Source organism: Chinchilla lanigera, unplaced genomic scaffold (assembly GCF_000276665.1).
Source record: "Chinchilla lanigera isolate Chin_1 unplaced genomic scaffold, ChiLan1.0 scaffold00154, whole genome shotgun sequence".
Lineage (NCBI taxonomy): Eukaryota > Metazoa > Chordata > Mammalia > Rodentia > Chinchillidae > Chinchilla > Chinchilla lanigera.
Window position 1 is genome coordinate 2,435,472 of NW_004955555.1, and position 11,053 is coordinate 2,446,524.

Here is an 11,053-nt window from a genome sequence, read left to right on the forward strand (position 1 = left end):
ACATGGGTGTCATTTTAATAACAAGACAAGTACCTACAATGTGCTGGGAGCTTTATGGAATCCCCTACCAGCACTAGACAGAGAAACTGAAGCTTTGGGATGTTATTAGCTCAAGTTCGCCCAGCTACAAAGTGGTGGGACCAGGATGTGAGCCCAGGTCACCTGGCCCTTGGGTCTATGAGGGGCAGCAGTGAAGTCCTAGTGTCTGTGTGAGTGTGACATTCTGCAAAGCACAGCTCTTGGAGCCCCACATTCTGCACACAGAGCCCTGCTCCATCAGGCCCTTTGAGTGACCTCACCCATCTGCTTCCTACCTCTCCTTGGTAGATTTTACCTTCTAGGAGTACTGTGAGAATTAAGAAAGTTAACCCTGAATGGCATCACAAAGCTCACTATGACGGAGGATGTGGCCAGTGTGCTGGTTCAAGTTGTAATGTTGTAATCCCAGCCACTCAGGAGGCTGAAGCAGGAAAATCACAAGTTCAAAGCCATCGTGGGCAACTTTAGTGAGGCCTTGTCTCAAAATAAAATGAAAAAGGCTGGGAGAGTAGTTCAGAGGTACCTGGGTTCCATCCACAGTACCACACACACACACACAAAAAGATCAGCACTTGTGAGGAACTCATTCTCGTTCTTGTTGAATTAAATGTGTGGGTGTTCTGGCAGGGCATGCGGTTACTGGTCTGTGTGTGTGTGTGTGTGTGCATGCTTCTGCTGATGTCTTGATCTCTGGGCGTTGTATGTGTGAACATATGTATCCATGTGCATCTATAGTAAATTCTGGGGTCCCAGTGTGTTTTGAGGTATGTACCTGTCCCTGTGTGGCTGTGCACCTGAATTCTCTGTCCCTCTGTGAGTATGAACATGTGTCACGTGTGGTGGGAGTCATATGACGCTGTGCATGTGTGTGTCTGTGAAGCTGTTTCTGTGTGGCTAGGTGTGCTGCTCCTTGTGGACATTTGTCTGAGCACCCACGTGTGACCTGTGGGCCCTGAGTCTGCCTGACAGTGGCTTTGGGGTAGATGTGCCACTTGAGTTGGGGTATGAAGGTCTTCGGGCAGCCAGGATGAGTGCGTGTGTCTCCTTTGTTCCATGCAAGAGGAGATGAGGGGCTCAGACAGGACAGGAGGATGAGGGGGTCACTCCCGTCTGTTGCTGGTGCCAAGTCATTGCTTGCCGGTGGCTGCTGTGTCATCCTCCGTCCCTGTCCCTCCCTCTTGACTGGTAGCAGACAGAGGGGGCGTAAGGAAAGAAGGTGGGGGATGGTTTGAGTCTAGGTTTTTGTCTGGAAATCTCAATGGCCCTTTTGTGACCCCCATACCCCTCCAGCCTTCTATCCCTACCCCTCCCCACTTACTGGAGCTGGGAATCAAGACTCCCCTGGGAACTGGGGAGCCACTTGCGCTGGGCCAGGCTGTGCAGCAGGGGTGCATGCTGGGCTCTCTGCTTGTGCAGTGGTTGGTGGCAACCTTCCTGCTGGGTGCTTCTGAGTTGGGGGCTGTGGCCTCAGAAACACCTGCGGGGCGGTGGTGAGTGCCTGTAATCCCAGCATTCCGGGAGGCTGAGAAAAGAGGATCACAAGTATTAGTACAGTGTGAACAACTTAGCAATCTAATAAGACCCTTTCTTGAAAAATAAATAAAATAAAATAATAAAAGGGGCCAGAGATGTATCTCAGTGTGAAGACTCTGGGGGAAAAGAAAGACAGGCTCCTTCTATATCAAGGGCCCATACTGGACTTGGATTCACTGTGTAGCCAGCTGGCCTCAAACTCATGGCAATCCTCCTGCCTCAGCCTCCTGAGTGTTAGAATTATAGGCATGCATCACCATGCCTGGCTGTGTTAAACTGTTGAACCCTATGTGTTAACTGAGCTGCTATGGGTAAGTAGCCTTACCCTTCTCAGCCTAGGTTACATAGTGTACTAGAAGCATCTAGGGTGGGTTTGTAAAGCTCATAAAGGATGTAAATTGCTAGGATGCCACTATCAGTTATGACACCATTATCATTTACACAATCTCTAGACACAGGTTTTTCAGGATATTTCACCCAGCCAGGCAGGTCAAAGAAATCAGGAAAGAAACAAAGTGTTAGAGCTCTAAACCTGGGCCCTGTACACAGGCCAGAACTTCTAGCCACTCTGGGGGCTGAGGCAGGAGGATTGCTTGAGCCCAAGGCTGGGCAACATATTGAGATGCTCTCCCACAAATAAAACAAGAGGAGGTGTTCCAGAGTTGGAGCATTCTGGATTTAAATTTCTTTTCTTTTCTTTTTCTTTTTTTGGGGTTTAACTTTCTTATGACAGGATCCTGGGCAAGTCATTTAACCTCTCTGAGTATCATTATCCTCTTTTATAAAATGAAAATCATTCAAGCCAGGCACGGTTGTGGATGTCTGTCATTCCAGATACTTGAGAGGCTAGGGCAAGAGGATCTTAATTCAAGGCAAGTCTGGGTAATTTATTTTTAAAAATTTTTAAATTTTTAATTTAATTTAATTTTTTTTTTATAGGTCTGGGTAATTTAGCAAGACTCTGTCTCCAAATTTTAAAAATGTAGCTCAGAGCCAGAGTATTTGCTAGTATGCGTAAGGCCCCGGGGTTCAATACCCAGGACCGCAAACCCCAAACCTGTTTTGAGGATTACAAGTCTTATATTGGGAGGCTTAGCACAGGACCTAGCATCGAGTGCTAAGTACATGTCAGCGGTTGTTTTATTAATTACACACACACACTCTCAATCCTTCTGTTTCCAGGTAAAGTTATGAAGCAGGAGGAAGAGGTTACACCAAGACCACCCGCTGAAAGCTTCGTGTATTTCCCAGCCCCTCTGAAACTTTGTGCCTCTCAGTGGGGCGACCGGGAGCCCAGCGGAGCCGCAAACACACATCATGCACTCAGCTAGGACACCTGAAAGTGAAGGTCAGAAATGGACAACATTTTCCAAGTTGAGCGAATCAGGGCAGAAACTGGGAAGAGCTCTGGGACTCGAAACCCATCTCCATCTTAACCTGGAGAATCACAGACTCATATCCCCGCTCAGGACTCAGTTTACCCGCCTACGTGACTGCACCACTATAATGTCTCGTTTTGCAGATCTGTTCTTCCTCTCGAAAGGGGGAGCTGTACCAGGGGGAGATTGGGGCGGATGGGGGCGCCAGAGATAAGGAGGTGTCCTTTTTTGCCCGGGTCAGCGGGGGCTCCCCGGGATACTTTAAGCACCTATTAATACCGGCCCCCGGGGCGGCGTGGCACTGCGCAGGCGCGGGCGGTTCCGCAGGCGAGCTTGAGCGAGCGAGGGATTCCCTCTGACGTCATTGCTAGGATACCAAACAAACACTCCGGCGCGCCGGTCGAGCTCCTTATATGGCTAATTGCGTCACAGGAACTCCGGGAAGGCGGGGCCGGGATCCCCTCCTGCCGAGTGGGCCGGAACACAGCCCCCGAGACCCCCAAGGCCGCAAGGGTCCTACGGGTGACCAGAACAAGGGTAGCGAAGACCTCCTGATGGGAGGCGCGGGGATTGGTTTAGTGGGAAAGGAGATTTTGGGGAAGTTTGCTGAGTGAGGGGGGTGACGTAAGCAGGGGGGGCGGGTCCCGGGCATATAAATACAGGCTGGCAGCTCTGCACTTCATTCATAAGGCTGAGAGGTATCGCCACGGCAGGGATACACGGAGCCGGGACTTGGGGACTTGGATTATTGTGATTCTTTTTGGAGGTTGTGAAATTGGTTGTTTTTTTTAAAATTCCGGAGAGAAAGTTTCTAGAAGAATTTTTCTAGGTATTTCTTCATTACATCTTGGAAGACCGACTTAACTTTTTCGTCTTATTACTCCCCCTCGGGGGACCCGCCGAACGCGTGGAAGAGACCGCACCCGAAGCGAATTCTGTACAACGGGACAGCGCTTTCTGCCTCTTAGGGAGCGATCCCCGCTCGCTCCCGTGTCCAACAGAGCCTGGACTTTTAGGAGGTACAGCGGCATCCTGTAGCGCCCTGGGTACTGCGGAGGAACTGCACAGAAACTTTGCTATTGGTGCGGGACGCTGCCCTCTCTCCGAGCTTCCCCGGACAGCGCATTTTGGGGACGCGCTCGGCTCAGCCCGGACTCGCACCTTACTTACCCCACCCGGCCATAGCCTTGGCTTCCCGGCGACCTCAGCGTGGTCACAGGGCCCCCCCTGTGCCCAGGGAAATGTTTCAAGCTTTCCCCGGAGACTACGACTCCGGCTCCCGGTGCAGCTCTTCACCTTCTGCCGAGTCTCAGTATCTGTCTTCGGTGGACTCCTTTGGCAGCCCACCCACCGCCGCGGCCTCCCAGGTAAGCGCCGGATAGTAGAGGTGCTGCTTTGTAGGTCTTATTTTTTTAAGTTTAGGATGGCTGGAGTGGGCAACGGCCACTCCTCAAGTAAAACCACGCCAAAACCCAGGATATAGGAGAGAACAGGTTGACAGTGCACTTTGCAAAGTATCGGGAGATATCTGCAATTTGTGTGCGCGGAGCGCGGGGAAGGAACGCAGCTGGACAGGTTTTGGAACGGGGCGGGGGGCAGGGGAATGCGCGCTCAGGGCAACGTGTATGCGGTAGTAAGGCTGATAACTTTTAGCAGGCTCCCGGACTGCCCCCAGTTAGGTCCCCAATCTGAAGTTAGGGTAGTTAGGCAGGAGGGGGAAATCCCGGGGAAGCTATCAGTAGCTTCTACCTTTTTTCTCCTTCCCAGCGCCCACTCTGGCGCCGGGTCACCTACCCTCCACCCTGCGGGAAAGCGGGCCTCGAACCCTCCGCTGCGCTGCCTCCGCCTCCTGCGCGGAGACGTAACGGGGGACCCGTGCGTAACGGCTGACGCGCTGGAATCCTCCGGCTGACGCGGGGCACGCACGGCGCGCGACGCCCCCTTCGCCCGCCCCGCCCCTGACGTCCCGGGAGCGTTCTATTTTGGAACGCCGGGGCCACGTTGCTAAGGGAGGCAGTCCGGCGTTCCGATTGGTTGCCGCGGCGCAGGGCTTTGGCCAATCAACTTTCCCTTCCTATTTGGAGGGCGCAGTTCCCTTCCCCCGACTCTGTCCCCGGAACCGTGGTTCCTACCGCTTGGAACTCTTTTAAGGGCCTCTAGAGGCACAGCGACAGGACGCCTGTCGCGACAAGAACGACCCTCTGCTACCCATGGGTCTGCGAGGCCCTTGCAGGGACCTAGTCTGTCGGCTCTCAGGAGCTGAAGGTTACTCTTTGTGTGCCGGCGTTTATTCTGGAGATGTGGTGACCGTCACCGTCTCTTCTCGGCACACACAGAGACACGCACATTCCCTCTGCCCTGCACCCTGGGTCCCTCCGGCGAGTCCGAAGACAGGACTAAAACAGAGCCGGAGGGGAACCAGCCAGGTGGTCTCCGGGAGCTCCGCCCCCTCTCGGTTCCCAGAACGCTGATTGGTCAGCGAGCCAGCCCTTCCCTCACCACGCCCCCCAGCAGAGTAGTTAAGCCTCCAGAACAATTCCAGGATGCCACTTGCGGGTGGGGGGCGAGGAGCACTGCTGGGGCTAGGAGGGTCAGATCCTACACCATCCCCCTCCGCGACAGTCTCCGAGAGCCGCGCTGTCACTTTTCCCTACCTGCTTGTGCACCTGAACTTGTCACTTGTCAGTTTCACTGGAGAGAGACAGTTACTTGAAACGATGCTCCCAACTCCTAGGCCGGTCTCCCAACACCCTTTTAACTGGGACCCCCGCCCCAGCAAGGACCTCGCACAGAGAGGTGTGCGTATGTGCGTGTGTGTGTGTGTGGAGAGGAGAGCTTAGGCTAAGGCCTCTCCCTCTCCCTCCCCTTGCCTCTGGGGTGGGGGTGGGGTGTTGTGCCTGTGTGTGTGGCTGTGGCTCGTCCCAGGGTTCTGTCACCAGGCTGTGTCCAGCCTCCTCCCCGCCCCCTACACCTAAGAGTCACCAACCCGGGGTGTGATTCACCACCCGCTGGAACCGTGCAACCTTTCCCCGAGGAAGAAGGAGGAGGCAGAAGCCAGTTGAGCAGAAATCCTCTCATTAACCACTGCGTCACGGTGTAGTAGAAGGGTGGGTGTTGTGGCTTTTTGCCTGTGAAACACACATCCACACCCGCTCACCCTGTGCTCACTCACAGGGTCGGTGTGTGTTATGTGTGTTGGGTGTGTGTGTGTCGGTGTCTTTGTTTGTGTGTCTACGCCTGTATGTGTATGTGTCACCCCGTAGGAGTGCGCCGGTCTCGGGGAAATGCCCGGTTCCTTCGTGCCCACGGTCACCGCGATCACAACCAGCCAGGACCTCCAGTGGCTCGTGCAACCCACCCTCATCTCTTCCATGGCCCAGTCCCAGGGGCAGCCCCTGGCCTCCCAGCCCCCTGCAGTCGACCCCTACGACATGCCAGGAACCAGCTACTCCACACCAGGCATGAGTGGCTACAGTAGTGGCGGTGCTAGTGGCAGCGGTGGGCCTTCCACCAGTGGAACTAGCAGCGGACCTGGGCCTGCCCGCCCGGCACGAGCCCGTCCTAGGAGACCTCGAGAGGAGACGGTGAGTGGGGCCTGAGTCAGAAGTTGGCCTGGCAGGGGGAGGAGACAAGAGATGCAGGAACTTTGTCATTATTGGGGGGAGGGTCTGCTAAGGCCTCAAGGCTACAGAGACCTTATCACTCTTATTAGAGTCAGCAAGGACTACAGGGCCCTCTTGGCTCTTGGGGGTCCTAGAAGAAGAGGAGGTTCAGCAGGGATAGAGGATGTGCACTGTATCCCCAAATCTCATGGCCTCTGTCTGCTTTACTCAGCTCACCCCGGAGGAAGAAGAGAAGCGAAGGGTTCGCCGTGAACGGAACAAACTGGCAGCAGCTAAATGTAGGAACCGTCGGAGGGAGCTCACCGACAGGCTGCAGGCGGTAAGGGCGGTCCCTGGGGTGAGGGCATGCGAGGGGTGAGCCCTCCCCTTCTGTGTCCCCCACCTCCACTGTGCCTTTATCCTGGGATCAGAACCAGGGGTGCCTCACTTGGAACTGGGGACAGTGTAGCCAGATGGGGTGGCCCTGGGCACAAACACGGACCCCTGAATACCTTGTCAGCTCCTGGCCATGCCTCCTCTCTTTGCTGATGTGTGACCCCATGCACACTTGTCCTGGGCTTTTTTTTTTTTTTTTTCCATTTTGTGGGGACAAGTGGAGGGTAGCTTCAGTCATCTCTCCCTTTTGGTTTTGACTAAGCCATAACTCCTTTTTGCCCCAGTTGGGCAGTCTCTTCGACCTCCTCATCAAGTATCCCAGGCTTCATCTACCTTTCATTTGAAAGAATCTGTGAAACTAAATTATTTTATCCTAAATTAATTCCCCACCTCCTGCCCCAGCCACCCACAGTTCTCCAGAACTTGGGATGGTGGCATTCACCAAAACCCACTCGTTTCTGCACCCGACCTCAGCCCGAGGTCTCTACTTTATGCCTGCACATGTTGCCCTTCAAGGAAGCCAGAGCACTTCTCTACTTTGCTACTGGGAGGTAGAGGAGGAGTGCTGACAATACACCCCTTTTTAAAGCATTAAAAACACAGAGCAATTGTTTATTCATTCAACAAACCTCTCTGTATTTCCTGCACACCAAAGAGACAACCATATCCACCTGGCTCCCTCCCATTGCACAGATGGGAAAATCAAGGCTCCTAGAAGGAACGACCTCGAGTCCTGTAGTGTGCCAGGTCTCATTTGGGAGTTGCTTGGAGCACCCTGTGCAGTAGCAACCCTAGGGGAGGGACCACAAGCCACATTCTCTGGTCACTGACTCCCTTTCCTCCTTCGTCCTATTTCCTGGGACCTGGCGCTGTGGACGGACCTCAGGAGACAGATCAGCTAGAGGAAGAAAAGGCAGAGCTGGAGTCGGAGATCGCCGAGCTCCAAAAGGAGAAGGAGCGTCTGGAGTTTGTGCTGGTGGCCCACAAACCGGGCTGCAAGATCCCCTACGAAGAGGGGCCCGGGCCGGGGCCAGGCCCGCTCGCGGAGGTGAGAGATTTGCCGGGGTCTGCATCCGCTAAGGAAGATGGTTTCAGCTGGCTGCTGCCGCCCCCGCCACCACCGCCCCTGCCCTTCCAGACCAGCCAAGACGCACCCCCCCACCTGACGGCTTCTCTCTTTACACACAGTGAAGTCCAAGTCCTCGGCGACCCCTTCCCCGTTGTTAACCCTTCGTACACTTCCTCGTTTGTCCTCACCTGCCCGGAGGTCTCCGCATTCGCCGGCGCCCAACGCACCAGCGGCAGTGACCAGCCTTCCGACCCCCTGAACTCGCCCTCCCTCCTTGCTCTGTGAACTCTTTAGACAAACAGAACAAACAGACACACAAGGGAGAGCGATTTGGACGAGGAGGAGAGAGGGGAAGAGACAAAGGGTGCGTGGCCTCCCTAACTCTTGCGTCTGACCCTCTGTCTCCCCCGCCGTCGGACGGAAGACCTCTTGTGTTTTGTGCGGCCTCTTTGTTTCTGTGCCCGGCGAGACCGGAGAGCTGGTGACTTTGGGGACAGGGGTGGGGAGGGGGTGGACACCCCCAGATGCCTGTTGGTCCTCTTGCTTCAGTCCAACCTCTGGGGATGGGCGGGTGGGGTGACGCCCACCTTCGGCGTCCTGTGCTGGGCGGGGTGGGGGAGAGGGGCGCGGGTGCGCGGGGGCCGCGCGGGGCTGGAGCCGTCCCCAGAGAGGCCCAACAAGGAACGCGACTCCCTCGCTGTGCGCACCCCCTCTCCAGGGGGCTGTCCCGGCTGGCTCCCCCTGCGTCCTCGACCCTAGCTTGTTTATTCCACCTTTCCAGGAGGTGCAAGCCTCTTCTGGGCAGAAGTGAGCCCTCCACCGCACCCCAACCCCCGGGAGCTGATGCTCCTTGTGATAATCAGTTCCTCCCCAGACTTATTCTGAAATGTGAACTTCCTTCCCCGATTGTCCAGCCATCCCCTCCCGGGGAAGAAAACAAAACAAACTGGCTAGGACTGGACCTTCTCGGCCCCCAAGGCTCCCTCCGCATTCAGCGCCCCCCTTCCGATCGCAGTATTATTCCAAGCCCCCTCTTCCGTCCTGCTGCCCCCTGGCCGTCCTTGTTGGACCTTTCTGGTTTCAAGCAGCAGGGAGTGCTGCGACACCGTCCTGCTGGAGTGCTTTATACTGTGAATGAGCGGCCGGATTATGGGGTGGGCCGGGTGGGACAAGATCCCGACTCCCCAGAACCTTCCCTCGGCCTTCCAAACCCCTGCCCTCCTCCTCCTCCCCTCAGCCAGGAGTTAGACTCAAAGGAGTGGCAGAATGGAGAAGCAGGGGGCGGGGAGGGGGGCGGTGACAGTGGCCCATCCACGAGGCCTCTCCCTCTTCGGTTCCCCTGGCCTTTTTCTTCAAGGCCCCCACCTTCCCAGCCTAGGACGCCAACTTCTCCCTGTCCTTGGCGCCCAGCGTCGGTCCCTTCTAGAAAGGGAGCTAGGGACTTGACATTTTCCGGAGAAGTTTTAAGGGCTGAGGCTTTGGCCCCCGGACCCCTAATATTTTTGGACTGGCAAACATGGAGAGGCTGGGCTCCCGCAATCCCACCCCTCCACTGTCTCAGCTCCGAACTCCGGTTCTGGCCCTCCCTCCTCCCCTCTTCTCGAGCTTCACTCGTGAGCATTTCATCACGAGGCAAATTTCTATTTTTTAATATGAGAGTGGCCCTGCCACCCTCCTTGTCGCATGGACAACATTCCACGCCCTGGTCCCACGTCTCTGGCCCCAAACCAGACCCTCCCTTACCTATTTATCCCTTCCCTGGTTTCCGAAAGGCACTTATAACTATTATGTATAAATAAATATATTATATATGGGTGTGTGCGTGCGCGTGTGCGTGTGAGAGCTTCCGCATCCAAGTGTGCTGTGGAGTTGAAAATGCTTCTAGAACTTTGACTCAGTCTGCTTTGGGCTGTGTCTGTGTGTCTCTAGGTGTCCCTTTTCTGCTGGGCTCAGCCCCTCTGGCTGGTCCAACAGTCTCTGGCCGTCTCCGAATGTTGCTCCTCTGTCTCTGACCATTCCCACCTGCCTCCTTCCTGACTGTCCCTGATCCTGCAGCTGTCTGCTGACTGGGTTCGTTGGGGACCTGAGATTTTAGTTTTGTGAGTAAGTCTGGGCGATGGTGAATTTTTATAGTCTGTATCGTTGAGAGTCCTGGGTGTGAGTGCGAGTTTGGGCAGGGCCTGGCCCTGCCAACCACAGTTTATTGAATCCCCAACCTCCCTTCCACCCCATGCTGTATTTGTGACTCCTTTTTTGTATTTTGCACCTGAGCCTGGGGGCTGGGGTGGCTGGTACTGGGCTGCTCCCCTCTCCCCTTGGTTCTGCACTGTCGCCAATAAAAAATTCTGAAAAATGCATCCACCAGGCCGCATTGTCTATTTTTCACTGGGCACCTAATACTTGGCTTTCTTTCAGCAAAAGAGAGTGAGGTTAGACACTAAGACTACCCACGCACGCACGTAGGTACGTACGTACCTACGCATGCGCACCACCACAGAACTCCGCAGTGAACCAGCTTCCTGCAGGATGGATGGAAGGAGGCCAGCGTGGTGTCCCACGGCTGTAATATCAGCACTTGGGAGGCTGAGGCAGGAGGATTGTTGTGAGTTCGAGGCCAACCTGGGATACAAACAGAGGGCAAGGCCAGCCTGAACTGCATAAGGAGAACCTGTCTCACAAAGACCAAAATAATAATAATAATAATACCAATAATAAGAGCGAATCCCGATGCAGACAAGCCGAGCTTCTCACAGGAAAAAGTTAAGGAAGCGAATTTTAGCTGTGAGGTCTCAATATGCTAAAGAATCTCAGAAGATTGTGGTGAAGGACACATTTTAGCTGGAGGTTGGATGCCCAATGGCTTCAGCAGAAGTTAAAGGGGTAAAATAAAAAGCTTCCCTAGAAGAGGTTCAAGGAATCTGCACTCTCAACTGCCAAACACCGTGCCAGCTGGGTTCAGAAACGTGGCTCTCGTACTCTCAAGATGTTTCCTTGAGATTTTCTGCAACAGTCTCTTCTGGGTTCTGAACATGGTG

At 54.8% G+C, this 11,053-nt stretch overlaps 1 protein-coding gene and 1 long non-coding RNA gene across 3 annotated transcripts in view; one reads left to right on the forward strand and one right to left on the reverse strand.

Moving 5' to 3' along the window:
- LOC106147409 overlaps positions 1 to 4,831 on the reverse strand; it is a 6,224-nt gene extending 1,393 nt beyond the window's left edge. Inside the window, exons 1-2 of the long non-coding RNA XR_001232304.1 lie at positions 4,746 to 4,831; positions 1,358 to 1,561 (exon numbers count right to left, since the gene is read on the reverse strand). This is a non-coding gene — a long non-coding RNA (uncharacterized LOC106147409). The remainder of the gene's footprint in view (positions 1 to 1,357; positions 1,562 to 4,745) is intronic.
- Fosb (FBJ murine osteosarcoma viral oncogene homolog B) lies at positions 3,393 to 10,375 on the forward strand. 2 transcript variants are annotated; one of them, XM_005412526.2, is made up of 4 exons: positions 3,393 to 4,318; positions 6,215 to 6,535; positions 6,786 to 6,893; positions 7,836 to 10,375. In XM_005412526.2, the coding sequence occupies exons 1-4, from the start codon at positions 4,193 to 4,195 to the stop codon at positions 8,301 to 8,303; spliced, it is 1,023 nt and encodes a 340-aa protein (XP_005412583.1). In that variant the 5' UTR covers positions 3,393 to 4,192; the 3' UTR covers positions 8,304 to 10,375. The 2 variants fall into 2 exon arrangements, with proteins under 2 accessions (XP_005412583.1, XP_013364166.1); XM_013508712.1 differs by lacking the exon at positions 3,393 to 4,318 and adding an exon at positions 5,866 to 6,058.
- The last annotated feature ends 678 nt before the right edge of the window (positions 10,376 to 11,053 follow it).